Raw genomic sequence first — 26,494 nt, forward strand, 5'->3', positions numbered from 1 at the left:
ATGGCGATCCACGCGGGTAAACAAGTCAACACTTTGTGTAGGAAGGAACTGCAGATGCTGGTTTAAACTGAAGATAGACAGAAAACGCTGGAGTAACTCAACGGGACAGGCGGCATCTCTGGAGAGACGGAATGGGTGACGTTTCGGGTCAGTAAGGTCAGTATGGGAGTGGGGAGGAGAGTTAAAATAGTTAGTATTTTAACATTCAGGTGTGTGAGAGGAAAGGAAGTTTTGCTGCTGAACATCCATCTGTAACTGTGGGCATGAAATCCAGATTTAAACGGTGAACTAAAGCACCAAAAAAGATGAATGTCTCACTCTGGGCTAGACGGATGGACCAGAGATTGTTGATAAAAATAAAACTGAGTAAACATCTTTAGAAACATTTCTGAGGCAGTTTATATCGCATTAATCACCAGCAGTCTGTTTTAACTCCAGTGCTACTGTAGGTGCCAGCCACAGGAGATTAGGAATGGTCCTACTGAGCTCCTTACTACATTAATTTGATCAACAGTTAAACATCTTCTCTGACCAAGTGGCCGGCCAGATACTGGAGATTTGACTGTCACAATGTTGATTCCCACAGCGGACGGGTCCCAGTATTAATTACCAATACAATGATCTGTAATTTCTGGTGTTCGATCAAACATCAGCAGGAAGGGGAGATATACATCCCCACTGCTAAAGCTCCTCTTTAATTTGTCTCACTAAATGGTCTCAAGTGCCTCTTGTATTTGTTTAAATCAATTTTAATTAATTGATTGAAACATTTTGATAATTATCGATGGTGATGGCAGATGGTTGCTCCAGCTAATCCTCCCCAATCCAAACTCAGTTGTGTTTTGCTGATTGAAGGACTTTATGGCAGATCAATGTTTAGCCTTCTGCTTAGAGGGACTCAGCGGCAGCTCCTGTGTCACCCCCCCCCCCTCGCCCTCAAGCTGTAATCCTTAAACCACAGACTGGTCACAACATTGCTCACTAAACATTCACCCTCATGTATTATCTGCGCGATACAACTCCTTTCTTTTATCTTTGTCCATTAAGCATCGGGCAAGAGGTACAGAAGTGTGAAAACGCACACCTCCAGATTCAGGGACAGTTTCTTCCCAGCTGTTATCAGACAACTGAATCATCCTACCACAACCAGAGAACAGTCCCTAACTACTATCTACCTCATTGGTGACCATCGGACTATCTTTGATCGGACTATACACGCTTTACCTTGCACAAAACGTTATTCCCTCATCATGTATCGATACTGTAAATGGCTCGATTGTATTGTTTTTCTGATGTTTAAGAAGGAACTGCAGATGCTGGAAAATCGAAGGTACACAAAAATGCTGGAGAAACTCAGCGGGTGCAGCAGCATCTATGGAGCGAAGGAAATAGGCAACGTTTCGGGACGAAACCCTTACGGGTTTCGACCCGAAACGTTGCCTATTTCCTTCAGGATTTCGACCCGAAACGTTGCCTATTTCCTTCGCTCCATAGATGCTGCTGCACCTGCTGAGTTTCTCCAGCATTTTGTGTATCTATTGTCTTTCTGATGCTGCCTCTAAACATAACAAAAGGCACAGAGTGCTGGAGTAACTCAGCAGGTCTGGCAGCATACCTGGAGGACATGGATAGGTGACGTTTTGGGATGGGACCATTCTTCAACATCTCCTATCCAAGTCCCCCAGAGATGCTGCCTCACCTGCTGAGCTACTCCAGCACTTTGTGGGGGGTTTTTTTTAAATACATCTGCAGTTCCTTGCTTCTATATCTGTCCATCAAACCTCATTTGTTATAATGAAGACATTGTAAACGCACTCTCCTCATACAAGTCACTATCCCAGGAATGAATCAGGTGAAGCTCTTCCTTACGAGGGGATACCAGAGGTGGGCACAATATTCATGATGCTGTCTCACCAGTGCTCAATGTAACTGGTGCAGGATATCTCCACAGCTACAGTCAAAGCTTCTTGCAGTAAAGGCCAACACCCAGCATGCCTTCCTAATTGGTTGTTGTGACAGCATGTCAACATTTAGTGTTTACTGCACAAAGACACCAATCTCTCTTTCAAACTCAACGCTGTTCAATTTCTCTTCATTTTAAAAAAATTACTAATTTTCCTTCCAAAGTGGGTGGGCTGGCATATTAATCATAGTATAATCCTGGGAGCATGAACCACCTGTAGTCATGTGCCATTGTTACCACTTAGAGCGGAGAGAAAAAGGAACGCTTTGGAATTATATTGCTAATCTCTTGAACCACAATTACAAACTCCTTGACCTGATGGCCGTCACAGATATGCTGATGGGCTGCCGCTGTCTGCACTGTTTGGCAATCTTAACAGGTAAGTGGTGCTGAAGAGAGAATGTTATACTGTCTCTGCTGCATCTCCTGTATCCAGGTGTGGACTTCTATATATCCACAAGATCAAGCTCAGGCTCGGCGATCGTTTTGTTCAACGCCTCCGCTCTGTCTGCCTAAACCTACCTGATCTCCCGGTTGCCAAAAACTCCCCCTCCCATTCCCACACTGGCCTGACGCTCAGTCTGAAGAAGGGTTTCGGCCCGAAACGTTGCCTATTTCCTTCGCTCCATAGATGCTGCTGCACCCGCTGAGTTTCTCCAGCACTTTTGTCTACCCACACTGACCTTTCTGTCCTGGGCCTCCTCCAATGTCAGAGTGAGGCCCAGCGCAAATTGGAGGGACAGCACCTCATATTTCGCTTGGGCAGCTTACACCCCAGCGGTGTGAACATTGACTTCTCTAACTTCCAGTAACCATTGCTTTCCCTCTCTCTCCGTCCCTCCCCTGCCCTTGTTCTCCCACTAGTTTCACTGCCCTCCTGATTAAAGGTTACTGTTGTACTCCAAGGCGCTGAGAGTGTTCTTCCACCCCACCATCATCCGGTCATCTTCTTCTTTCGTGTGGGCGTGCACAGCCTAAAGTTGTTGGACAACTTGTTCTATTTGATCTTCCGTTTGTGCACGTCGAGTTAATTGCATTAGTCGAAACAGGGCGGACCACGTGAAGGTTGCAATCTTCCACCCCACCATCATCCGGTGAGAGGGCCTGAAACATCGGGCTGTCCGTAGCGGCAACTGTGGAGGCCTCACTAGGCCCCGACCATGGGTGAACAAGAGAAAGATGACTGAACTTTTGTTGCCTTCCCTCACAGTGGGTAACGTTGATTCCACTGTGGGGCATGTTTAATGTTTTATGTTCTATGTTAAATTCTATCGTGTTGCGTTTATCTTATTTGTGTGCCGCATGTAACTCAAATCTCACTGCACCAATTGGTGTATGTGACAATAAATGTCCATTGTCCTCATAATACAATTGGATAGCATGCACAACAAGCTTTAACTCACTGTAACTCAGTAATAACCATATAACCATATAACCATATAACAATTACAGCACGGAAACAGGCCATCTCGGCCCTACAAGTCCGTGCCGAACAACTTTTTTCCCTTAGTCCCACCTGCCTGCACTCATACCATAACCCTCCATTCCCTTCTCATCCATATGCCTATCCAATTTATTTTTAAATGATACCAACGAACCTGCCGCCACCACTTCCACTGGAAGCTCATTCCACACCGCTACCACTCTCTGAGTAAAGAAATAATGACAATAATAAATGGAACAGACATTAAAAAAATGATGTTTTTACCCACTCTGGACATTTACCAGACGAGTTGAATTGGTTCTACACTTGGATGCTTAACATAATCCCTTTGATTTAATCCCTGTACTCTTATAGAAGCAAATCCACCTTCCAAGGTCTGTATGTGCCACACTGGTGATACATCACTAGAGCCTGTTTTAAGTAAGAACCTTGTTGTTTATCTGAATTATATAGTTATTAGACTAACCTGTATAAAATGCATCTGCAACTTCTGTCCTTCCTTCCACTGAACAGCTGTTAAATTTAGCAAGATAAAATACATTGGTATAGTCCTGTGCTCATCTAATTAAGAGCACAGTAGGCATTGAGACACAAGAGAATGCAGATGCTGGAATCTTGAGCATTGCACTGCCCTCAATTAGCCACATCACTATCTGAAAAGCCTTGTACGGAATTAATACAATTCAAACATCCATTTGGCCCAAGCACTCTATATTAGTTGGAAAGAACTACAGATGCTGGTTTAAATCGAAGGTAGACACAAAAAGCTGGAGTAACTCAGCAGGACAGGCAGCATCTCTGGAGAGAAGGAATGGGTGACGTTTCGGGTTGAGACCCTTCTTCAGACATTGGTGATGGTGTTCTAAGCCTTCCCCTCATCCCTCTTTATCCTATTCCATCAGCAGAGCCTTCAATTCCTCTCTTTATCTAAATTCACGCTTTGTTCAAATACAATGGGCTAAGTGTTCGGCTGGCAACCGGAAGGTAGCTGGTTCGAATCCCGCTTGGAGTGCATACTGTCGTTGTGTCCTTGGGCAAGACACTTCACCCACCTTTGCCTGTGTGTGAATGTGTGTGAATGTGTGTGAGTGATTGGTGGTGGTCGGAGGGGCCGTAGGCGCAGATTGGCAGCCACGCTTCCGTCAGTCTGCCCCAGGGCAGCTGTGGCTACAGAAGTAGCTTACCACCACCGAGTGTGACTGAGGAGTGAATGAATAATGCGATGTAAAGCGCCTTGAGTATTAGAAAGGCGCTATATAAATCCCATCCATTATTATTATTATTAGTTCCTTCATATCTCAGTGTATGCCACCCCCACTTCCACTTTTATTTGATCCCAGCCTGGAAGTTGATTAAATCTTCCCAGACGCTGGCTCCGTGCCAGCTGAACCTCTTGTGGAAGCAGCCCAGACCATCACACAAACCAATCTACCTTCCTGAAGAAGGGTCTCGAGCCGAAACATCACCTATTCCTTCTCTCCAGCGACGCTGCCTGTCCCGCTGAGTTACTCCAGCTTTTTGTGTCTATCTTCGGTTTAAACCAGCATCTGCGGGTTGGGAGATTGCAACCTTCACGTGGTCCACCCTGTTTCGACTAATGCAATCAACCCGACGTGCACAAACAAGATCAAATAGACCAAGTTGGCCTACAACTTTGGGCAGTGCATGCCATACGCAAGAAGAAGACCAGCCAGCATCTGCAGTTCCTTCCTACTCCCTTCCATTGACTCCATCTATACCTCACGCTGCCTTCGGCAAGGCCAGCAGCATAATCAAGTAAGTAAGTAAGTAAGTTTATTGGCCAAGTATTCACATACAAGGAATTTGCCTTGGTGCTCTGCCCACAAGTAACAACATGACATACAGTGACTCAGAAAACACTAAACATTAATAATAATAAGACATTAATGATAAAAACACCATTGATCAAGCATGTGAACCAACAAAATACCAGATCAAAGGGAGGCTACAGATTTTTGGCTGTTGAGTAGAGCAACTACTCGTGGATAAAAATAGACTAGTCTTACCCTGGTCACTCCCTCTTCCCCCCTCTCCCATCAGGCAAATGGTACAGAAGTGTGAAAACGCACACCTCTAGATTCAGGGACAGTTCCTTCCCAGCTGTTATCAGGCAACTGAACCATCCTACCACAACCAGAGAGCAGTCCTGAACTACTATCTACCTCATTGGTGACCCTCGGACTTTATTGGCTTTACCTTGCACTAAACATTATTCCCTTATCATGCACTGTATATATACACTGTAAATAGCCTGAGTGTAATCATGTATAGTCTTTCCGCTGACTGGTTAGCACGCAACAAAAGCTTTTCACTGTACCTTGGTACACGTGACAATACGCTAAACTTAACTGAGAAATTTGCGAGAAGGACAGTTGGTGTTCTCGGAGGCTGAGGGGACTTGTAAATGATCTCAAAGTAGATGAGCCCTGTCAAGGGGATCAAGGGAAGAGCAATCTGACAGTAATCTGCTTTCAGCCAGGGCATAACGTCACCAGTGTGCTGATGACGGGAGGAATGGTCAGGTCACCACCACATAACAGCAGCTCAGAGGCCAGTGATCCAGGCTAATATCCGGCTATTGACACCACACGGTAAAACAGGAGCGCATAGAGTGAACAAAGCTGTCCTTGACCTCTGAACTTATACACATCGCAATATTAATACTCAGGACAGCCGAGTGCCGTATAAAAGGAGTGCACGCAGAGAGTGTCTTCAGACTGAGGTCAGGTTACTTAAGTATGAAGAAAGGTCCTGACCCAAAACATTGCCGATACACCTTCTCCTGAAATGCTGCCTGGCCTGCTGAGTTCCTCCAGCATTCTGTGTCCTCTTTTGTAAACCAGCACCTGCAGTTCCCTGTTTCGACTCTTTACTTGAGTATGTATTTGTTAGATTAAACAACACAGCAGGGATACACGTTAACACCCATTCTGTGTGTTTCTAGTTTGCCAAGTTGCTTAATTTACCAATTCAACTGCTCCCTGTAACCTTGGCTCATGAGCAAGGAAAGGTCAAGAAACGCCCATGGAACTCTTTACATCTCTTCCGAAAGTGAACGGATGGGCTTTTAATGTGCCTGACTGTTCTCATATCTTTTCTCAATGCCTCGAGTGCAGATGTATGTAGGTGCATACAGCGAGAGATTTTAAGATAAGGTGATAAGCTGACATATTAAATCCAAAATAGTACCGAGGTGTGACAGTGCAGGCTTAAGAAGCTGTGAAATGACAAGACACACCTGCTGGATCATTAACACAGTCCATGATTCACAAAGTCAGCTGCCACACATGAACCATGCCAAGCAGCTTGCTTTTCTAAATTCCTATTATAGTAATCAGAAATTTACAGGCATAACTGGTGTTCATAGGCCCAATGGCACAGCTGTTAGAGCTGCTGCCTCACAGTGCCAGAGACCCGGGCTCATAGGAAATAGGTGCAGGAGTAGGCCATTCGCCCTTCGAGCCTGCACCGCCATTCAATATGATCATTCCCTACATGGGTGACTTCATGTAGTGGTTGAAGTTATGGGCTGGTGATGTTAGATACTGGTATGAAATCACACAGTACATGTTGTGTGTACTAGAATACAGACACAAAATGCTGGAGTATCTCAGCGGGACGGGCAGCATCTCTGGAGAGAAGGTATAGGTGGCCATCCCTTCTCTACAGAGATGCTGCCTGGCCCGCTGAGATACTCCAGCATTTTGAGTCTACCTTCGATACCTACTCAACAGCCAAAAATCTGTAGCCTCCCTTTGATAGAAACATAGAAAATAGGTGCAGGAGTAGGCCATTCGGCCCTTCGAGCCTGCACCGCCATTCAATATGATCATGGCTGATCATCCAACTCAGTATCCTTCTCTCCATACCCCCTGAACCCTTTAGCCACAAGGGCCACATCTAACTCCCTCTTAAATATAGCCAATGAACTGTGGCCTCAACTACCTTCTGTGGCAGAGAATTCCACAGATTCACCACACCACCACAGGTTCAATCCTGACCCCAGGTGCTGTCTGTGTGGAGTTTGCACATTCCCCCGTGACCGCGTGGCGTGGGTTTTCTCCGGCTGCTCCGGTTTCCTCCTACATACCAAAGTTAGTAGGTTAATTGGCTTCTGTAGATTGTCTGTCGTGTGTAGGGAGTGAGTGCCAATGTGGGATAACATGGAGCTGGAGTGAGCAGTTGTCGGCATGGACTGGGTGGGTTGAAAGACCTGTTTCCATGCTGTTTCTCTACATTAAAACAAAACACTGGGGCCACATCACACAGTCACGATACATTATAATACGATCAAGGATTTTTTTATCTGTAAAACCAGTCACAGTATTACGTCAATGGCCTATTTCAGTTAAGCTATTTGGATGACATGCTCGTCCATTTAAAAGATGGTGGTACCCAAGAGAGAAAGGATGATATTTTTGCTTTAAACCACACAGAAAGACAATTTGTGACATCAAACTGACCAAGGATATTTTCCGCCAAGCTCATGCGTTGCAGAATTAATGGAGTCACTGTGGCACAGCGGGAGAGTTGCTGCCTTACAGCAAAATGCAGCGCCAGAGACCCGGGTTCGATCCCGACTACGGGCGCTGTCTGTCTGGAGTTTGCATGTTCTCCCCGTGGCCAGCGTGGGTTTTCTCCGAGAACTTCGGTTTCCTCCCACACTCCAAAGACGTACAGGTTTGTAGGTTAATTGGCTTGGTGTAAATGTTAAATTGTCCAAGTTGGCGATATGCAGAGTACTGCCCTGCCGACTACAACATTCACGGCTCAGAAGGAATCAGTTGCCGTATCCCGACTTTGTCTCGCAGAGGGTGCTAATCAGCACATGACCGGAAATCTTCCCCAGTTTAGTTTCGTTTCGTTTATTGTCACGTGTAACGAGGTACAGTGAAAAGCTTTTGTTGTGAGCTAACCAGTCAGCAGAAAGACATGATTACAATCAGGCCGTTTACAGTATATAGTTACATTATAAGGGAATAACGTTTAGTGCAAGGTAAAGCCAGCAAAGTCTGTTCAAGGATAGTGTGAGGTTCACCAATGAGGTACACTGCAGTTCACCACTGCTCTCTGGGCACATTTACAAAATTAGTTTTCTTCTGAACGAAATGAAAGCATAAATTTGCAATCATCATAGATCAATCACTTTGCATTGCTGAGAGTTGATGGACTATGCCCCAAGCCCATTCCAGCTTCTGGTTGATAATATGGTAGTTAGCAAATGATGTCCCTGCATCATAATGTGTTTCATATTCAAACATAAATGCTGACTCGTTACATCATTAAAATAATGATTTGTATTTATGTCATACAGTGCTTTTACAGCCAATAACACTTTGATGTACCATCAGTATTATAATGACAGAAATGTGAGAACTAATGTTTGTGCAGCAATTTCACACAATTAGCCACAGAGAGAGAGAGAGAGAGAGCTTGGGCAGGCGCGGACCTGATTCCTTGGAGCACAGGAGGGTGAGGAATGATCTTGTCGAGGTGTCTTAACAACATGGGGGAAATAGATGGGGTAAATGCACAAAGTCTTTTTTCCCCCCCAGAGCAGGGGTATCAAGAACTAGAGGACCCAGGTTTATGATGAAGGGGGGGGGGGAATTTTAATAGGAACCCAATGGGGGAACTTCCTCACACACAGTGGTGCGTGTATGGAACCAGCTGCTGAAGGATGTAGTTGAGGCAAGTACAATAACAACATTTATAAGACATTTGGACAGGAACATGGACATCAAATCAAAAGCACATCAAAAGCACTTTGGCCAATGCGAGTTGTTTTTTAAATGTGCTATATAAATAAATGTGACGACTTGAAATGTTTGGAAGGATATGGGCCAAATATGGATAAACTGGCATAATAGCTTAGATGAGGCATGTTGAAAGGAATGGACAAATTGGGGTATATGACTATCACTCTCCAAGTACTCTATGAATAACAGGACTTAACAGTGGAGCATGTCTTCAATACAACACTGAAGCGCCTATGTCATACAAGACAGATGCTGGATACTTGAACAAAATACAAAGTGCTGGAGTAACTCAGCAGGTCAGGCAGCATGTCTGGAAGCAACGTTGTGGACTGCCCAATTCCCACCACCAGTGCTGCCTGACCCGCTGAGTTCCCCCCAGTAGTTCTTTTGTTGCCACGGTCTCCAGCGTCTGCAGTCTCTTGTGCATCCACTGTCAAAGGAAGAATCTACCCAGTAGTCATCTCAAAGAGAAACAGTGACTTCATCAAAAGCCACTGCATTGTGACAGAGTTGACCTTCCTCAATGGGAATCAGCAACCCAAGGAGAAACTATGTGGTAGCAGAGGTCAGTAACTTTGGTTAAGAAGGGATTAAAAATATTGCAACAAGAGATGAATTAAAAAAGGATTTCTGACAATATCTCACATTAGATATTTATGATCTCTTACTAACAGGGCAATGCCAAATGTTCGCTAAGTGGGTACTCATCGGAGTCTTGCTTTCTGTGACACAGTAGCCTGATCTGAACTTAAGTCTGTAATAAGCTAAATCCACTATGAAAGAAAAACAGAGAAAAAAAACAAAGTCAATGGCTTCACTCAACTAATTACTCTGTTGTTAACATATGGTGTGAATCTAGGGCTCTGCAAAGGATCATCTGTACAGCCTGCCTTAATCCACATGATAATTGTTTTTTGTGCTCTAAGAGGCCTTGTTTGTTTTCCTCCACTAAGGTGAGAGGGACAAAGTTTAAAGGAGATGTGTGGGGCAAGTATTTGTTTTACACAGAGGGATGGTGAGTGCCTGGAATGCATTGCCAGGATTGGTGGTTGAAGCAGATCCTTTAGTGAACTGCAGATAACCAAAGATAGACACAAAAAGCTGGAGTAACTCAGCGGGTCAGGCGGCATAGAAACATAGAAAATAGGTGCAGGAGTAGGCCATTCGGCCCTTCGAGCCTGCACCGCCATTCAATATGATCATGGCTGATCATCCAACTCAGTATCCTGTACCTGCCTTCTCTCCATACCCCCTGATCCCTTTAGCCACAAGGGCCACATCTAACTCCCTCTTAAATATAGCCAATGAACTGGCCTCAACTACCCTCTGTGGCAGAGAGTTCCAGAGATTCACCACTCTATGTGTGAAATTTTTTTTTCTCATCTCGGTCTTAAAGGATTTCCCCCTTATCCTTAAATTGTGACCCCTTGTCCTGGACTTCCCCAACATCGGGAACAATCTTCCTGCATCTAGCCTGTCCAACCCCTTAAGAATAAGATATAAATATTGTTATTGTACTTGCCTCAACTACATCCTGAGGCAGCTCATTCCATACAGGCATCACTTATATCTCTGAAAAGAAGAGCCTCGACCCAAGTCGTCACCGTCAGGCAAAGACCAAGCAATGAAAAGATGGGAAATGTAGAATCTATAAGTCCAGAAAAAGTGTCCTAAGACAACAGGACCACTCTGAAGCGATCGATTCGGGAACTCCAAGCTGCTGAGAGGGTTCTTCCGTTCGAGGGCCTGAAACTTCGGGCCGCTGTTGAGGCGACTGTGGAGGCCTCAATAGGCCCCGACCACGGGTGAACATGAGGAAGAGGGCTGAACTTTGTTGCCTTCCCTCACAGTGGGAAACGTTGATTCCGCTGTGGGGGATGTTTTTCTGTTCTATGTTAAATTCTATAGATTTGGTTTATCTTATTTGTGGGCTGCATGGTAACTCGAATCTCACTGCACCAATTGGTGTATGTGACAATAAATGTCCTTTGTCCTTTGAATCTTCAATGTTGTTTTAGATATACTGGCTTTCTTCTGAATTCCTGAGAGTACAGTTCAATCTTCCTCAATGTCTCCTCATCAAAACTCCACCATCCCAGAAATCATACGAACACGAGACAAGGAGCAGCAGAGGACCGGTGTGCACCTGAATGCGATCCTAACATTCAATCCAGTGAATTCACTATGTTTTGAGTACCCTCGTCTAGGTACAGGGAGTAGAACTCCATACACAGTAGGTGAAATTGTATCAGATTGAAGCCCTGTACAATCTCAGCAAGAATTCATAACGTTTGCATTCCAATCTCTTTGCAATAAAGGCCAACAAACTATTTGCCTTGCTCTTTGCAGCACCAGTTTGTGAGCAGAGTTGGAAGGGTTGATAAAGACATGGAGAGACGCAAAGAAGAAAGCATAGAAAATAGAGACACTAAGGAGACAGATATGTAAGTGACACATGAAATAGCTCTGAAAAATGTATTAAAATTTAATGTACAGCCCACGAATAATATTAACTTAAGACGCAGTTTGCAACCCAATTGTTCCTTGTACACTGTCACAATTCTTGATCCTTACTATCCAGCTGTCAGAAGATCAAGTCCTGGTGAAGTTCTATTCAGGAGAGCAGAGAATTAGCAGAGAATGTTGCCATTTATGCCTTGCCTGGTTCATTATTCATGGGCTGCCCTCACTGCCTGAGAATGAAATTAATATAGTGCAGCTCAGTGAAACTCAGTGATTAGAAATTCAATTAGTTGTGTAATTGAAATGCTTGCTCCCCTTTCAAAAGGAAAAGCAGAGCTACCAGGCACCCGAGCACCCTAGCAAATGGTTGCACCATTATATCCCTGAGCTATCAGATGTACATCAGGAAATTGAGCGTAAACTCACAGAGAAATGCTCGGCTAATGCGAGCAAACATTATAATTCACCTCTTCAGAACTGACGCCTATAATCTAGCCATCAGTCTATAGAAAAAAAGATGCATTGAGATATAAGAAGCATTTTTATGCAGAGCAGTATTTAAAAGTACGGCAGGTAGTACTACAACTGAGTTGAAACTTATCCATCTGAGACAGAGTAGGCTTTAGCATTTAAATTCTTTGTCTGCTGACTGACTGATTGATGCATCTTTCCAACGAACGGTAAAGATTAAGAGACTGACAAATAGGCATCTACTTAGTGTAAGAGGCTAATCTGCCGTGCGGGCTTGAGGAGCATAGGGAAAGCAGCAAGGCTCATTCACACATTGACTCCCTAGACTCCTGGCAGCAACAGTTTGAGGCTTCGGTGAGGAGTGAAGCAGGATCAGACTCACGGCAATTTTCCCTCATTCAATTCTGGATTCTGCCTTTATCTAAAGAGTTGGATTGTCCATTTATCTCTTAAGGTTGGATAGCCCCCCACTGGGGAATCCTGCTTCAACCGATCGGCTGCTCCCAGCCCATGTTGCAAGAACTTGTGTGCTCAGAGGCCAGATCTTCCTCTGAGGTGTAGAATGAGCAGCTCTCCAAGAGAGTTATCAGTCAGCCCAGAGTTGGAAGACAGCCAGACAGGTACGTAAAAAACAGGATGAATGAGTATTTGTCTGAGAGAATGAAAGAATGAAACAATACGATAGAACTTTATTTATCTCAGGGGGGAAATTGGTCTGTCAACAGTCATAAAACACAAGAGGCTACGTGAAACATGAAATTAAAGTGACTTGGGAAGTCCAGGATTTGGGGTGTGCAATGAGAGAGAGCAAATTTTCGAGGTCAACAGGAATGAAGACAGAGAGAAGGAGAAAATCTATGAGCTGGTATGAGAGATGGCAAACAAGGATAGCCATACACATGGAAGAAGTGCAAGGACTGACAAGTAGATAGAAAGCCAGTGGAGTGAAAAGGAGAGCAAGCCAGAAGCAAGGGTGACAGAAGGTAAAACAGTAAAAGATCTGAAAAATGTGGGTGAAAGACTGATAGTCTCAGAAAAACATGTTATTGGAGAGGAGACAGACAGACAGATAGATAGACACACACCTGGAGACAGAGTGACCAAGATTCACTGAATTTGGAGATGATGTTTCAGTACTTGAAGTGCAATTTTGTCAGGGTTCAAATAATGGTAAACAGAGCAAGGAACAGGCATGTTGATAAAGGTACTACAAACCCGTATGAATATTTCAGCAGATTCTTGAAGCAGAGAAGCATACATAGATTAATTAAGTGTAAATGTACTGTGTGGGCCTTCAATCTAAAAAAAACCTTTATGTAATAAACCCCTGGCCCTTTCGGGAACTAAAACCTACTCAATTGCATCCAGTCTGCTTTGGAAAATAATTTTAAGTATAAAATATATATAAAACAAAGATTATTGAAATTTCAGATCGAACAAAATACTGCTCATAATTATACCCATTTATAGTATGAACCTAGAGTTAGAGTGTTCATCCATTGATTATCATGGATCTATTTATGTATTAATAGTATAAATATGAATGTTGACAGCGCGCAGTTATATACTGATGTGAGACAGGCTCCAAAAAGTTTGCATAAATCTCGCTGCAGCAAGACGTACCTGTAATGATACTGAAGACTCCAAGATGCCCTTCAGCTATTATCTTCAAGCTAAATTCCTCATTTTTTTGAAGTCACAGGATGAACCACCTTTTGAGACTCTGAGAGAATCACGTTAGACAAAAATGCTGGAGAAACTCAGCGGGTGAGGCTGCATCTATGGAGCGAAGGAATAGGTGACGTTTCTTCAGAAGGGTCTCGACCCGAAACGTTACCTATTCCTTCGCTCCATAGATGCTGCCTCACCTGCTGAGTTTCTCCAGCATTTTTGTCTACCTTCGATTTTTCCAGCATCTGCAGTTCTTAGTCAAACATGTTTATCACAGTTTTTTGTTATTCAAACTGCTGGCATTTCTTCTTTCATATTAAGTACGATCAATATTTTTGATCTTGTGTTATTTATATTTAATTATCTGATGAGGTAAATCCAAATCTCACATAAGAATGAAGCGTACTATTGGTTCAGACGTGATCTCAGTCAGTGATGAATCAAGTCAGTGTCTTTATGCTGGGACTGATTGGACTCCTTTGCCTGGCTAGGGCGGTCAGGGTCAGTACTGAGATTATTTCTTTTTCCTTCTGTACTGGCTGTAGTAAAGAGTCCAAGTCCAGGAAAGTCTCTCAGCCCCGTGCTGATGTGCAAGGTGTGTGGAGACACAAGCAGTGGGAAACACTATGGTATCTACGCTTGCAATGGTTGCAGTGGATTCTTCAAGAGGAGCGTGAGAAGGAAGCTCATCTACAGGTAAGTTACTGCTGCAGTATTGGAGAGATCGGATCATGAGTCACTGTGTTAACTCTTTAAACTAACTTGTCAAGACTTTGAAATTGTTAATCAATGATTCATTGGGTAAAAAGTAAAATAGACACAAAGTGCTGGAGTAACTCAGCAGGTCAGGCAGCATCTGAGGAGGGAATCAATTGGTGATATTTTGGGTTGAGACCCTTCTTCAGACAAAATTTGAGGGGTAGGTTAATGAATAAGGTGCAAATGCTCTGGAAAAGAGCAAACATGTATTGATAGAACATTGTCCATTCTTCAGGACATCCAACATATTAGATTTTAAAGTCATGGTGCTGGTGTTTTAAGAATCACTAATTTGCGCATATCAAGGAGTCACAAAATAAAGTCGTTCTCATGGTGAAGGCTGAAGGACAACCATCGGTCAGGAGATTAGTAAATTCTCCTGCTTGTCAGTCTTTATATACACTATAAGGGATTAGCTTAATGTTTAATTTACATGACAGCACCCCTGGCAACCTCTGTACTACAGAAAAAAATGACACTTAATATTTACTGTGATGTTTAAATATTTAACCTCCTGGCTGGAAGACAGGAGTACTCCTGCAAAGCTAATATTGCTCAATGGAAAGAAAATGATTGAGATGGAACAATTTGTCACGATTTCAGCTGATAACCTGGTAATCGGGTGATAATCAGGTGCAATAAGCAGAATTAAATCCCGAAAACTGGAGTCAGGGGATATGGGGAGAAAGCAGGAACGGGGTACTGATTGGGGATGATCAGCCATGATCACATTGAATGGTGGTGCTGGCTCGAAGGGCCGAATGACCTACTCCTGCACCTATTGTCTATAACTGTTGTATTTTTCCCCACTTTCTGCATCAGGAGTTCCTCTGTACATAAGATTCCTCGTGCAGTCTAACGTCCTTGGGAAGTTCATTGCCCCTGTATGCCACCAATACAGCACTCTTCAGCATTTGGTGTCGTAGTCTCAGCGACTGTTGTTGATTCGTTTTCAGATGCCAGGCTGGTACGGGGATGTGTCCTGTGGACAAAGCCCATCGGAATCAGTGTCAAGCTTGCAGACTGAAGAAGTGTTTGCAGGCTGGCATGAACAAAGATGGTGAGTGAATGTCAGTCAATGGGTTAGTTTATGCGAGCAGCCACAATAATTATGGCTTGAGGTTTCTGCTTTTGCAGTTGTGATTGTGAAAACTCTTTGTGCTTTGTCTTGTTTCGCTGCTTTACATCTTCACTCTTGGTCTGCTTCCTCCCCAGCTGTGCAGAATGAACGGCAGCCCAGAAGCACTGCCCAGGTACGGGTGGACACGGCCGAACTAGACCCTGACAAGGAGAACATTGCCACAACCAGGGAGACAACCTCGTCGTCTGCTAGCACCCACAGGCCGATCTGCTCTAACATCAGCGCCAGCCAAAGGCCCACCAGCCCACAAAACAACCACAGGTTCATGGCTAGCCTGATGACTGCGGAGACCTGCGCCAAGCTTGAGCCCGAGGATGGTCAGTTGCTCCGTCTTAATCATGTCATGAGTGATAGGAGCAGAATTAGGCCATTCGGCCCATCAAATCTACTCCGCCATTCAACCACGGCTGATCTATCTCTCCCTCCTAACCCCATTCTCCTGCCTTCTCCCCATAACCTCTGACACCCGCACTAATCAAGAATCTATCTATCTCTGCCTTAAATATTTCCACTGACTTGGCCTCCACAGCCATCTGTGGCAAAGAATTCCACAGATTCACCACCCCCTGACTAAAGAAATTCCTCCTCATCTCCTTCCTGAAAGAACGTCCTTTAATTCTGAGGCTGTGACCTCTAGTTGTGGACTCCCCCACTAGAGGAAACATCCTCTCCACATCCACTGTATCCAGGCCTTTCACTATTCTGTACGTTTCAATGAGATCAGTCACAGAGCTGAACGGCATGGAAACAGACCTTGTCCATGATGACCAGGTTGGCATATTGGGCTAGTCCCATTTGCCTACATTTGGACCATTGCCCTGTGAACCCGTCCTATCCATGTATCCGTCCAAATGTCCTTTAAAAGTCGTGATCGTACCCACTTCTTTAGCTTCCACGTTCCAGCTACATATTACGATCTGTGTGAAAAAGTTGCCCTGTGGTCACTTTCAAATCTCTCCTCTCTCACTTTCAGCCAATGCCTTGAGTTTTTGAATCTTTGACCCAGGTGGAAAAAGAACTGTGAGCATTCACCAATCATCTGAACTCTTGCTTATTTATTGCAGAGAATTAAAACATTAAGTGTAAGAAATGCAGAAAAATGTAATCGAGTTTTGATGAAAATACAACATCCTGAACCGCTCCGTTCACAAATGATGCACACTCTGAATATCTGTGAGATTTTATTTTCATAAAAAATGAGGTCTGCTGTCAATTCACAAAAGACATTTAAGATGGAAATGTACTTTTCCTTCCTTTTCGTGTAGGAAAGAACTGCAGATGCTGGTTTAAATCGAAGGTAGACACAAAATGCTGGAGTAACTCAGCGGGATAGGCAGCATCTCTGGAGAGAAGGAATGTGTAACTTTTCCGGTCGGGTCTGAAGAATGGTCTCGACCTGAAACGTCACCCATTCCTTCTCTCCAGAGATGCTGCCTGTCCCGCTGAGTTACTCCAGCATTTTGTGTATTTCCTTCCTTTTTACTGCCACTGATCTTCCTTTGGCCTCAAGACATGCTGAGATTTGTATTATCACGGAGGGGTTGATAATACCACTCACCAAGGAAAGTGGGCTAAATGCTGTATGCGTACGTGCACACAGGCACATGTACACACACACACACTCTCTCTCTCTACAGGAAGGATCAGGAGCAAGAATCATTAACCACTACATGGGCTAATGCAACTCAGCATTCATGGGTGAGATTAATGGATTCCATATGGATCGGGGGTCAGATACAGCATGTAAGGATATGAAAGTATATTCTCCATGCTTTCAATGTACAGGGCTAGCTTGAAAGACCTCATTGTGCTGCCACAGAAACTATTCTGTGTAGGCAGGAACTGCAGATGCTGCTTTAAACCGAAGATAGACACAAAATTGTGGAGTAACTCAGCGGGACAGGCAGCATCTCTGGAGACACGGAATGAGTGACTCATAGATTCAGACTCATATCATTCTGTTGATCTAGATTTATTATTGTACAGGTTCCGGGGTGCAGCTTTGTTTTACATGCTATCTAATCAAATCAAATAATACTAAACACATAAACAATCGAGCCAAACTCAAGTACAATAGGCAGAGGGAAGGGAAAGATACAGAGTGCAGAATATAGTTCTCAGCATTGTAGCGCAAGTGTTGCAGAGATCAATGTCCACAATGGGGGAGAAGTGCGTTGGATTATGGAAGGGCCATTCAGAAGCCTGACAGGAGGAGGAAGAGCCATTCCAGAATCTGGTATGCACTTCCAAGCTTCTGTACATTATAAGCAATGAGAAAGGCAAATGCCCCTGTCCCACTTAGGAAACCTCTGGAAACTTTGCACTCCACCCAAGGTTTCCGTGCGGTTCCCGGAGGTTTCAGGTGGTTGCCGGAGGTTGCAGGTAGTGGAAGCAGGTAGGGAGACTGACAAAAACCTCCGGGAACCACACGGAAACCTTGGGTGGGGCGCAGAGTCTCCAGAGGTTTCCGTTCAGGTGTCCTAAGTGGGACAGGGGCATAAGACTGCAGCGAGGAGGGAGAGTTGGTTTACATTTCACTGTTGTGTGTTGGGCTTGCAGTGGATGAGAACATTGACGTGATGAGTAATGAGCCTGAGAGGACATCCACTGAGTACCAGATGTCCACCTACCCGCCCAGCAGCTCCGAAAGTGTGTATGAAGCTTCCGCCAGGTTGCTCTTCATGGCAGTGAAATGGGCAAAGAATCTCCCAGTGTTCTCCAACCTACCCTTCCGAGACCAGGTATGTCTGTAAAATGGAGACACATGGAACTGCAGATGCTGGAATCTTGTGTAGAACACAACGTGCTGGAGTTGCTCACCGGGTCAGGCAGCATCTCTGTAGGACATGTGTTGGTCACATTTTGGGTCTGGACCCTTCTTCATCTGAAACTTCACCTGACCTTCTGTGTTAGTCCAGCATATTGTGTTCCATGTTTGTAAACTGTTGGGTGATTTGGTATTGGGGAAATTATACTAAAATGGTCTATATTATTAACATTTGTAAGGGCACATATTCAGAACATTATAATGGGGGTTTGATTGGGTGATGGCACACTCTTTTTATTCATTTTTCATGATTTGGGTGGTGTTGGCGAGGCCAGCATTTATTGCCCATCCCTTACCTGTCTTAGAAAGGTTGGCATGGAACATTATAAACTGCAGTAGTCTTGGTGAAGGTACACCACAGCGATTGGCTAGTGCCTCTAGGATCTCATAGCAGATGACCAGTGATATCATGACACAGGCGTAGGAGCAGAAATAGGCCATTCGGCCCATCGAGTCTGTTCTGGATATTTCCAACCCAGGATGGTTTTGTTGGGCAATCTGTTGCCCTTGTTCTTCTTTGTCAGGGTGATTAAATGCAGCACGTTTTATAGATGGTACACACTGCAGCGGTGGCAGGAATTAAAGTTGGGGTGATTAAAGAAGTACCAATCTAACCGGCTACTTTGGTGTAAAATCTCCTGAGCTGCACACAACCTGAGCACATCCGACAAGCAAGAGCCAAGAAGCAAAAGGGTGGGAATGTACAGAGCTTCTCTGATCACAGAGGTGTTTGATGGATAATCTTTTGGTTGTCCCACTTCATCATCTGAAGGCATTTTTATTTTTGCAGGTAATCTTGTTGGAGGAAGCGTGGAATGAACTCTTCCTGCTCTGTGCCATCCAGTGGTCCATGCCGCTGGATGGCTGCCCATTGTTATCCTTACCCGAACTCTCGCACAGCCCTCAAGGAAAGAGCAGCTCTACCATGGCAGATGTCCGCATTCTGCAGGAGACCATAAGCCGCTTCAAGGCCCTTGTTGTGGACCCCACAGAGTTTGCCTGCCTGAAGGCTGTGGTGCTGTTTAAACCAGGTGAGTTGCATTCCCCTGAATTCTTCGTCTGAAACACTGCCCATTCCTTCTCTCCAGAGATGCTGCCTGTCCCGCTGAGTTAATCCAGCATTTTGTGTCTCCCCTCGATTTAAACCAGCATCTGCAATTCTTTCTGACATGAGTTGCATCCCCCTTGGGTAATATGCCAGGTTAAATCAACTCCCCTTCACTCAGTTGTAATGCAGAGTGCTGTACCTGAAGAATTAAACGACAGGCTGAGTATATCAACAGAGAAAAATCCTGAATGACTGAGGGACAGAGACTCTTCATAAGTTCTAAGAGCAGAACGAGGCCATTCAGCCCATCAAGTCCACTCTGCCATTCAATCATGACTGATCTATCTTTCTCTCTCAACCCCATTCTCCTACCTTCTCCACATAACCCCTAACTCCTATGCTAATCAAGAATCTATCTATCTGCCTTAAAAATATCCATTGGCTAGACGTAGTAATTAGAACACAAGAAAGATAGTAAAACACACTAACTTGGCATAGACCACTGACAACTCAATTAGATGGTAGCTTTTTTAGGTTTTTAAATATTACGCAGTTTTGAAGGAAGAAATTTAGAGATTCATAACATTCTAGATTATATGTCTGAGATACGCATCAATTAGTTATATTATTTCCATTGTTGGGAAATAAGTTTGTTCTTTCATGGAGTCAGAAGAAAGTGCAGATGCTGGTTTACAAAAAATGACGCAAAGGGCTGGAGTAACTCAGTGGATCAGACAGCATCTCTGGAGAACATGGATCGCAATCTGAAGAAGGGATCCAACCTGAATCATCACGTATCGATGTTCTCCTGAGATGCTGCCTGACCCTCTAAGTCACTCCAGTACTTTGTGTCCAGTTCTTTTATAATGGCCTGTATTTATTCCAAACATTTGCTCACTCCCTTGGTACAGATGTCTTTTGTAAGGTTTGTGTCACAGCCGGAGACTGGCGCCATTAAATCGATATAACCATGTAATGGACCACTGTCTTTCTTAACATTCTTCATCAACTTTCTCTCACTCTTTCCTGAAAGTGCTAACTCTTTCAAATATGCAGTTCAGTAGCTATTTGACCTATTTGTAACACCTGATCCAAGACAGTGAGAAGGTCCCAAGTAAATCTTAACCTGTTGTTGTCAGATGCATCTGCAGGAGATGTCAATTTTAAACTGGGCAGTTTTTCCTCTGCCTATGCCAAAATTAAATGTATCACTCCAATACCTATGTCTCAGCCTGCACCAGATAATTCAGTGAGAAAAATAGATTAAGAAATGTTCCCTGCATGCGCAAATCACCATTACCAACTGTGCCATAAAGGGGATAGGAGATGTTTACGTACTTTCAATGGAATCGTAATGTTGCTTCAGCAGTGAAATAGACAATTACTAAATCTGTCATCTCCTTCAGAAACACGAGGGCTGAAGGACCCTGAGCAGGTTGAGAATCTGCAGGATCAGTCGCAAGTGATGTTGGGTCAGCACAGTAGGACGCACTACCCAACTCAGCCAGTCAGGTAAGGAGAGGTGGATCTCAGAGAAACGCACTGCTGGGTAACTACAACCATTTCTTGCTCATACCAAAAACAACGTCAGCTTCAGATACAAATGTGGAAAGGCTCATTACACGTCACACGCACTAGTTACGAAACAAAACAGAAGTGGAGACAGGCCTTCCATTAATGCTCACCATAATGTTAAGGCATCGCAACCTCATCCTTCTTCAATCATGAGAAATGTTAACTCCTGGGGGAGGCAAAGAAAAATGACTAAGGCTAAATTTAACTTTTTTCCTCTCTCGTTTATCATACTGTTCACAGTGTACTATGTTTAGATATACTGTTGTGCTGCAGCAAGTAAGAATCTCATTGTTCTATGTGGGACACATGACTCTTGACTCTTGAATTTTCTACAATAATCAAATCAGCTCATGTGACCAACATTTAACAATGGTTAGAAATACGACTGTGCAGAACAAGTCTTTTGCAAAATCTGGTGGATACCAAGGGAAATGACTTGCATTGATTTCCCTTATCCAAACCTTTCACTGTCCTTTTCCAAGAAGAAAGTCAGTCATCCTCTTAAAACATATATTAAAACATTATCATAACATGTAAGAAATTAAAGCCTGCAAAACAGCAGCACTTACAGTGACAGATATTCCAGTGTCTCTCTCAGCTCTTAAAAACCTTCAGTATGAATTTCATTCCTATTTTAACATATACTTGGGCCAGCCTCCCTGCTTTCAGCATCCATTTTGAACTTTGTTCATGGCAAAGAGCTCCATCCCTCAAAATGGCTGTCATGATGATCAGTTTTTCATCCTTTCAACAGCATTATTGATCATTGCACAATCACAGAAATGAGCCCCCCAACACTGCACATATTAACCAACTGGTTCTGCCTCACGTGGAATGATGCATTCGATTCTGAGTGCCTCTCTCAAGGATATCAAGACTGCAGAAAAGGCACAGGAGAGATTTACCAGAATTATACCAGGGATGAAAGACATCAGTTACATGAAGAGATTAGAAAAGCTAGGATGGTTCACCTGATTGCAGAGATGGCCAAGGGCACAGTTAATTGCAATGTTGAAATATGCTGGGTTTTAATAGAATTCATTATCTCACTGGTGGAAGCATTGATAATAGAGCAGTAATCAGTGGTTACAGGTTTAAGGGGAGAGAAAAGAAACGTAAGCAGCAGGAAGTTTTTTGTTTTGTTTTGTTTTGTTTTATACACGCAGTGGGGTTTATGGAAACACCGGCCCAGAAGGGAAGAAGAATTATACCAACTGGCAAAAAAATATATATACCTTTACCTGTAAAGCAAAATAAAAAATCTGGGATGAACAGAGAAATGGAACTAAGTTGATAAATCTTCATCAGAGACAATGGTCTGGTGCTGCAGATTGAGTGCTTCGTGCACTTAGATATTTTTGATTCTATCAACATGGATGGAGAAATTTACTATGCTTATCAGGATCATCCATTCATGTGGTGAAACAAAATATTATATATCTGAACACTCAGATAACCCTACAATATTCAGTGGGTAAAGCAGTGGAGAATATGGAGAAACCATTTAATATTTCACGTAAATGAAGTTTCAAATCTTTTTATTTCATATTTCCAGTGGGAAAATCCAGAAGTCTATACTGCGTGTCATTGGCACATATTAACTTGCAAAAATCAGTTTGAACCTGTATGTTATCCAAGTGATTTACTGGCTTGATGTTCCCCTCAACCTCTCAATATTGATAGCTACCCTGCATAACTACATAACGTACCTTCACAAGTATTTCCTATTACTAAATTATTCAGATTTTCTTCATGTTTACTGGGATAATCACACAACTCTGAGTGGCCTTCAGAATGTACGCACCACAGTCACCATAACTAAATGCATTCCGTATTCATGCTGTATAGCCTGACTGACATATTGCAAAATTCAACTATAAATCTAACAGGCATTCCTGCGAGTGAAATATTAAACCCTGGCCCCCAGCAGTTTTCTGAGGTTTAAGATACGGTGGCATTTATGTTTCATGTACAGAAACAAGGAGTTTCTATATCAACCATCATAACAATGTTCTTGTTGCTAAAATGCCTACCACATGCGCATTATTCATTCCATGGTGATTGATAAAAAATACACCTCTTGATGCTCCTGAACACATCGTCAGTGATGTAACCTGGGGTCATTGGGTGTATTAGGTCTTTCAACATTAGACACCCTCACCCAGGTGACCCAGCTGTGGTTGATCAGACCACGACTTGTGTTCAGGTGGCATTCGCTCCTCCCCATGTACTCTGGGTATTTCCAGACTATTATAAGACACTATTTAAATACAGCATCTCTCTATTTAGCTTTGATTGTCAAGTCTATTGATTTGGTATTGGCATTGGTTACTTTTGCCATTTGTACCTAGATAGAAACATAGAAAATAGGTGCAGGAGTAGGCCATTCGGCCCTTCAAGCCTGCACCGCCATTCAATATGATCATGGCTGATCATCCAACTCAGTATCCTGTACCTGCCTTCTCTCCATACCCCCTGATCCCTTTAGCCACAAGGGCCACATTTAACTCTGTCTTAAATATAGCCAATGAACTGTGGCCTCAACTACCTTCTGTGGCAGAGAATTCCAGAGATTCACCACTCTCTGTGTGAAAAGTTGTGTTGACTTGCCACCTAGTGAAATTAAATCCTTCTATACATGAGTACATCAAACCATACACAAGTACAACAGGAAGTGTAAAGAGAAAAATATCAGAATGCAAGATATAGCGTTACAGCATGATTTATATTTGCAAGAGATTTCATCCTCAGTTTGGTGGGAGTGGGGAGGGGAACGTCAATGGCCTGCATTTATTTTTATCCTCTTTTGTTCCTCAGATTTGGAAAGTTACTTCTGCTGCTGCCGTCACTCCGCTTTGTCTCAGCAGAACGAATCGAACTTTTGTTCTTTCACAGGACCATCGGAAACACTCCCATGGAAAAACTTCTTTGTGACATGTTTAAGAGCTGAAATTCCTAAGTAGCCATCTTTGGATTGCCCTGTGTATTGTTTCATCCAATTTGCTGTCTCCCCACATAAAAAGCTTCCCCCCCCCCTCTTTGTACCTCCATTCTTCACTGTCACGTGTAGGAAGGAACTGCAGATGCTGGTTTAAATCAAAGGTAGACACAAAATACTGGAGTAACTCGGTGGATCAGGCAGCATCTCTGGAGAGAAGGAATGGGTGATGTTTCGGGTCGAGACCCTTCTTCAGTCCCAACCCAAAACGTCACCCATTCCTTCTCTCCAGAGATGCTGCTTGTCCCGTTTAGTTACTCCAGAATTTTGCGTCAGTCTTCGATCTCCACGGTGACTTTCCTGATCGTCCCAATGTTACTTTAACCATTTAACATCTCCATGTATGCACTGAATTTAATGCCAGACTACCCCAACATTTGCAATCAGACATCCTGATGATACTTAAACCTATGAATATATTTCTATATTAGAATAAAGATGGAATCTGTTACCTAAGTGGCCTGGTGTGAATTTTTCCCAACTATGAAAATGTGGTTGAAAAAGGAAAATATAGCCCTTTGAAGTTCCATTTGCTGGGAATATAATGAGACAATGCCAATATACACGAACTAAGAGAAACAAACAGTGTGATTCTGAGGTTTCAGAGGATGATTTCACATTAGAAATGCAAAATGTTTAAGGACATAGACCCTCGCATGGAAAATACAAAACTACCATCGTGCAGAGAGAGAACAGCAAGAAATTACAAGCGGCAAATAGTTGAAATAAAACAAGCGAATAGTAGAAGTACTCCACAGGTCCGGCAGCATCTGTGTAAGCTGAAACAGAGTTAGTATTTCATTTGATAGAAACATAGAAAATAAGTGCAGGAGTAGGCCATTCGGCCCTTCGTTCCTGCACCGCCATTCAATATGATCATGGCTGATCATCCAACTCAGTATCCTGTACCTGCCTTCTCTCCATACCCCCTGATCCCTGTAGCCACAAGGGCCACATCTAACTCCCTCTTAAATATAGCAATCTTTGTAAGATTGATGCTATTTTGTTCTATTTAACTAAGTAAAATGCCAATGGTTTCTCTCTCTACACCAAAGCTCTCAAACCTGCTGTGTGTGTTTAAGTGCTACGTTTTTAACCGTGGCTCAGTAAGAACTGGGAATTCAGTAAGAATTGTCCTGTATAGCTACTGGTCATGAGGCTATATGGAGTTATGAAAAATTCAATGACAATAGCTAGCATGACTATTGTGGATGAATTACAGAAAACAAAAAAACAAAAAAAATTTAAATCAAGGACACACAGTGCTGGAGTCCAAACCCAAAATGACACCTATCCATGTTCTCCATTATCTGCCTGGCCCGCAGAGTTACTCCTGTACTGTCCCCTTTGGTGTAAATCAGCATCTGCAGCTCCTTGTTTCCAAAAGAAATCAACTTGTGGGAAAAGGAATTGGGAAAACTGGAACAAGAAATCAATTGTTCAATTGAAATTCCACTTGAAGGGCTAAAAAAATGTGAGGTATAGAGAACTGTCAATATTGCAAAAATAATATGGCAAGTCTAGTTAAACTTGAATGTTAAACTATATCCAACACAGCGGGTAATGACAGGAAGATGAGGAGTTCTATGATGGGAAGGAATGAGTGAAGGCAATTAATTGAATTTTCCGTGAGAAATACCTGTTGTCTGATTCCAAGTTCAGTCAAAGTTGTGATGTGGAAGTCAGTCAAAGAAATAAGTATTTACCGATTTCTTGAACAATCAAGACATCCTCTAGAATGATTGCCAACAGGCCACATAGATGTAGAAATAAATCTTACAGAGATTGCTTGGAAGACACAAGTAGCATTCCATGATTTCTCTTTCTTCATGCGAATCCAAGCAGATGCCAACTCCCATCTGGAAAAATATCTTAAAAGGAATAAAAATAAATCTATGTCCTTTCTTTGATATCAGCAAAATCCCGAGTCTGAAGAAGGATCTCGACCCGAAACGTTGCCTATTTCCTTCGCTCCAAATGCTGCCTCACCTGCTGAGTTTCTCCAGCATTTTTGTCTACCTTCGATTTTCCAGCATCTGCAGTTCCTTATTAAGCAAAATGCCAATATAACTTGGTGTCATTTTGAAAACAATACTTTGTTTCATTGCAGCTCAGGTCTCCTTTAGCTAGGTATAAAGGTTATGAAGAGAAATATTAGAGATCTCCAGGGATTTTGGACATATCAACCTTTCATGCAGGTGCGTTAGTTAAACATCAGGTATATTTCTCCTTCACAATGCTGAGAAGCACCTGAACTGAGCTGCTGTGGAGGTCTGGAAGAATGCTTCAGACTTGAATATCTGTAAGTTGTATTAAGCAGCCATACATACCTTTCTTTCCACAGCCTTAAATGA

At 43.2% G+C, this 26,494-nt stretch overlaps 1 protein-coding gene across 1 annotated transcript; it reads left to right on the forward strand.

Annotated features, from left to right (window-relative positions):
• On the forward strand, positions 1-24,149 carry nr2e3 (nuclear receptor subfamily 2 group E member 3). Its single transcript, XM_033014812.1, has 10 exons — positions 1-16; positions 2,208-2,342; positions 9,603-9,752; positions 14,338-14,488; positions 15,502-15,611; positions 15,767-16,009; positions 18,252-18,433; positions 19,310-19,550; positions 20,974-21,079; positions 23,960-24,149. Exons 1-10 carry the CDS (start codon positions 1-3, stop codon positions 24,090-24,092), a joined length of 1,467 nt encoding a protein of 488 aa, XP_032870703.1. The 3' UTR covers positions 24,093-24,149.
• The last annotated feature ends 2,345 nt before the right edge of the window (positions 24,150-26,494 follow it).

Source organism: Amblyraja radiata, chromosome X (genome assembly GCF_010909765.2).
Source record: "Amblyraja radiata isolate CabotCenter1 chromosome X, sAmbRad1.1.pri, whole genome shotgun sequence".
Taxonomy (NCBI): domain Eukaryota; kingdom Metazoa; phylum Chordata; class Chondrichthyes; order Rajiformes; family Rajidae; genus Amblyraja; species Amblyraja radiata.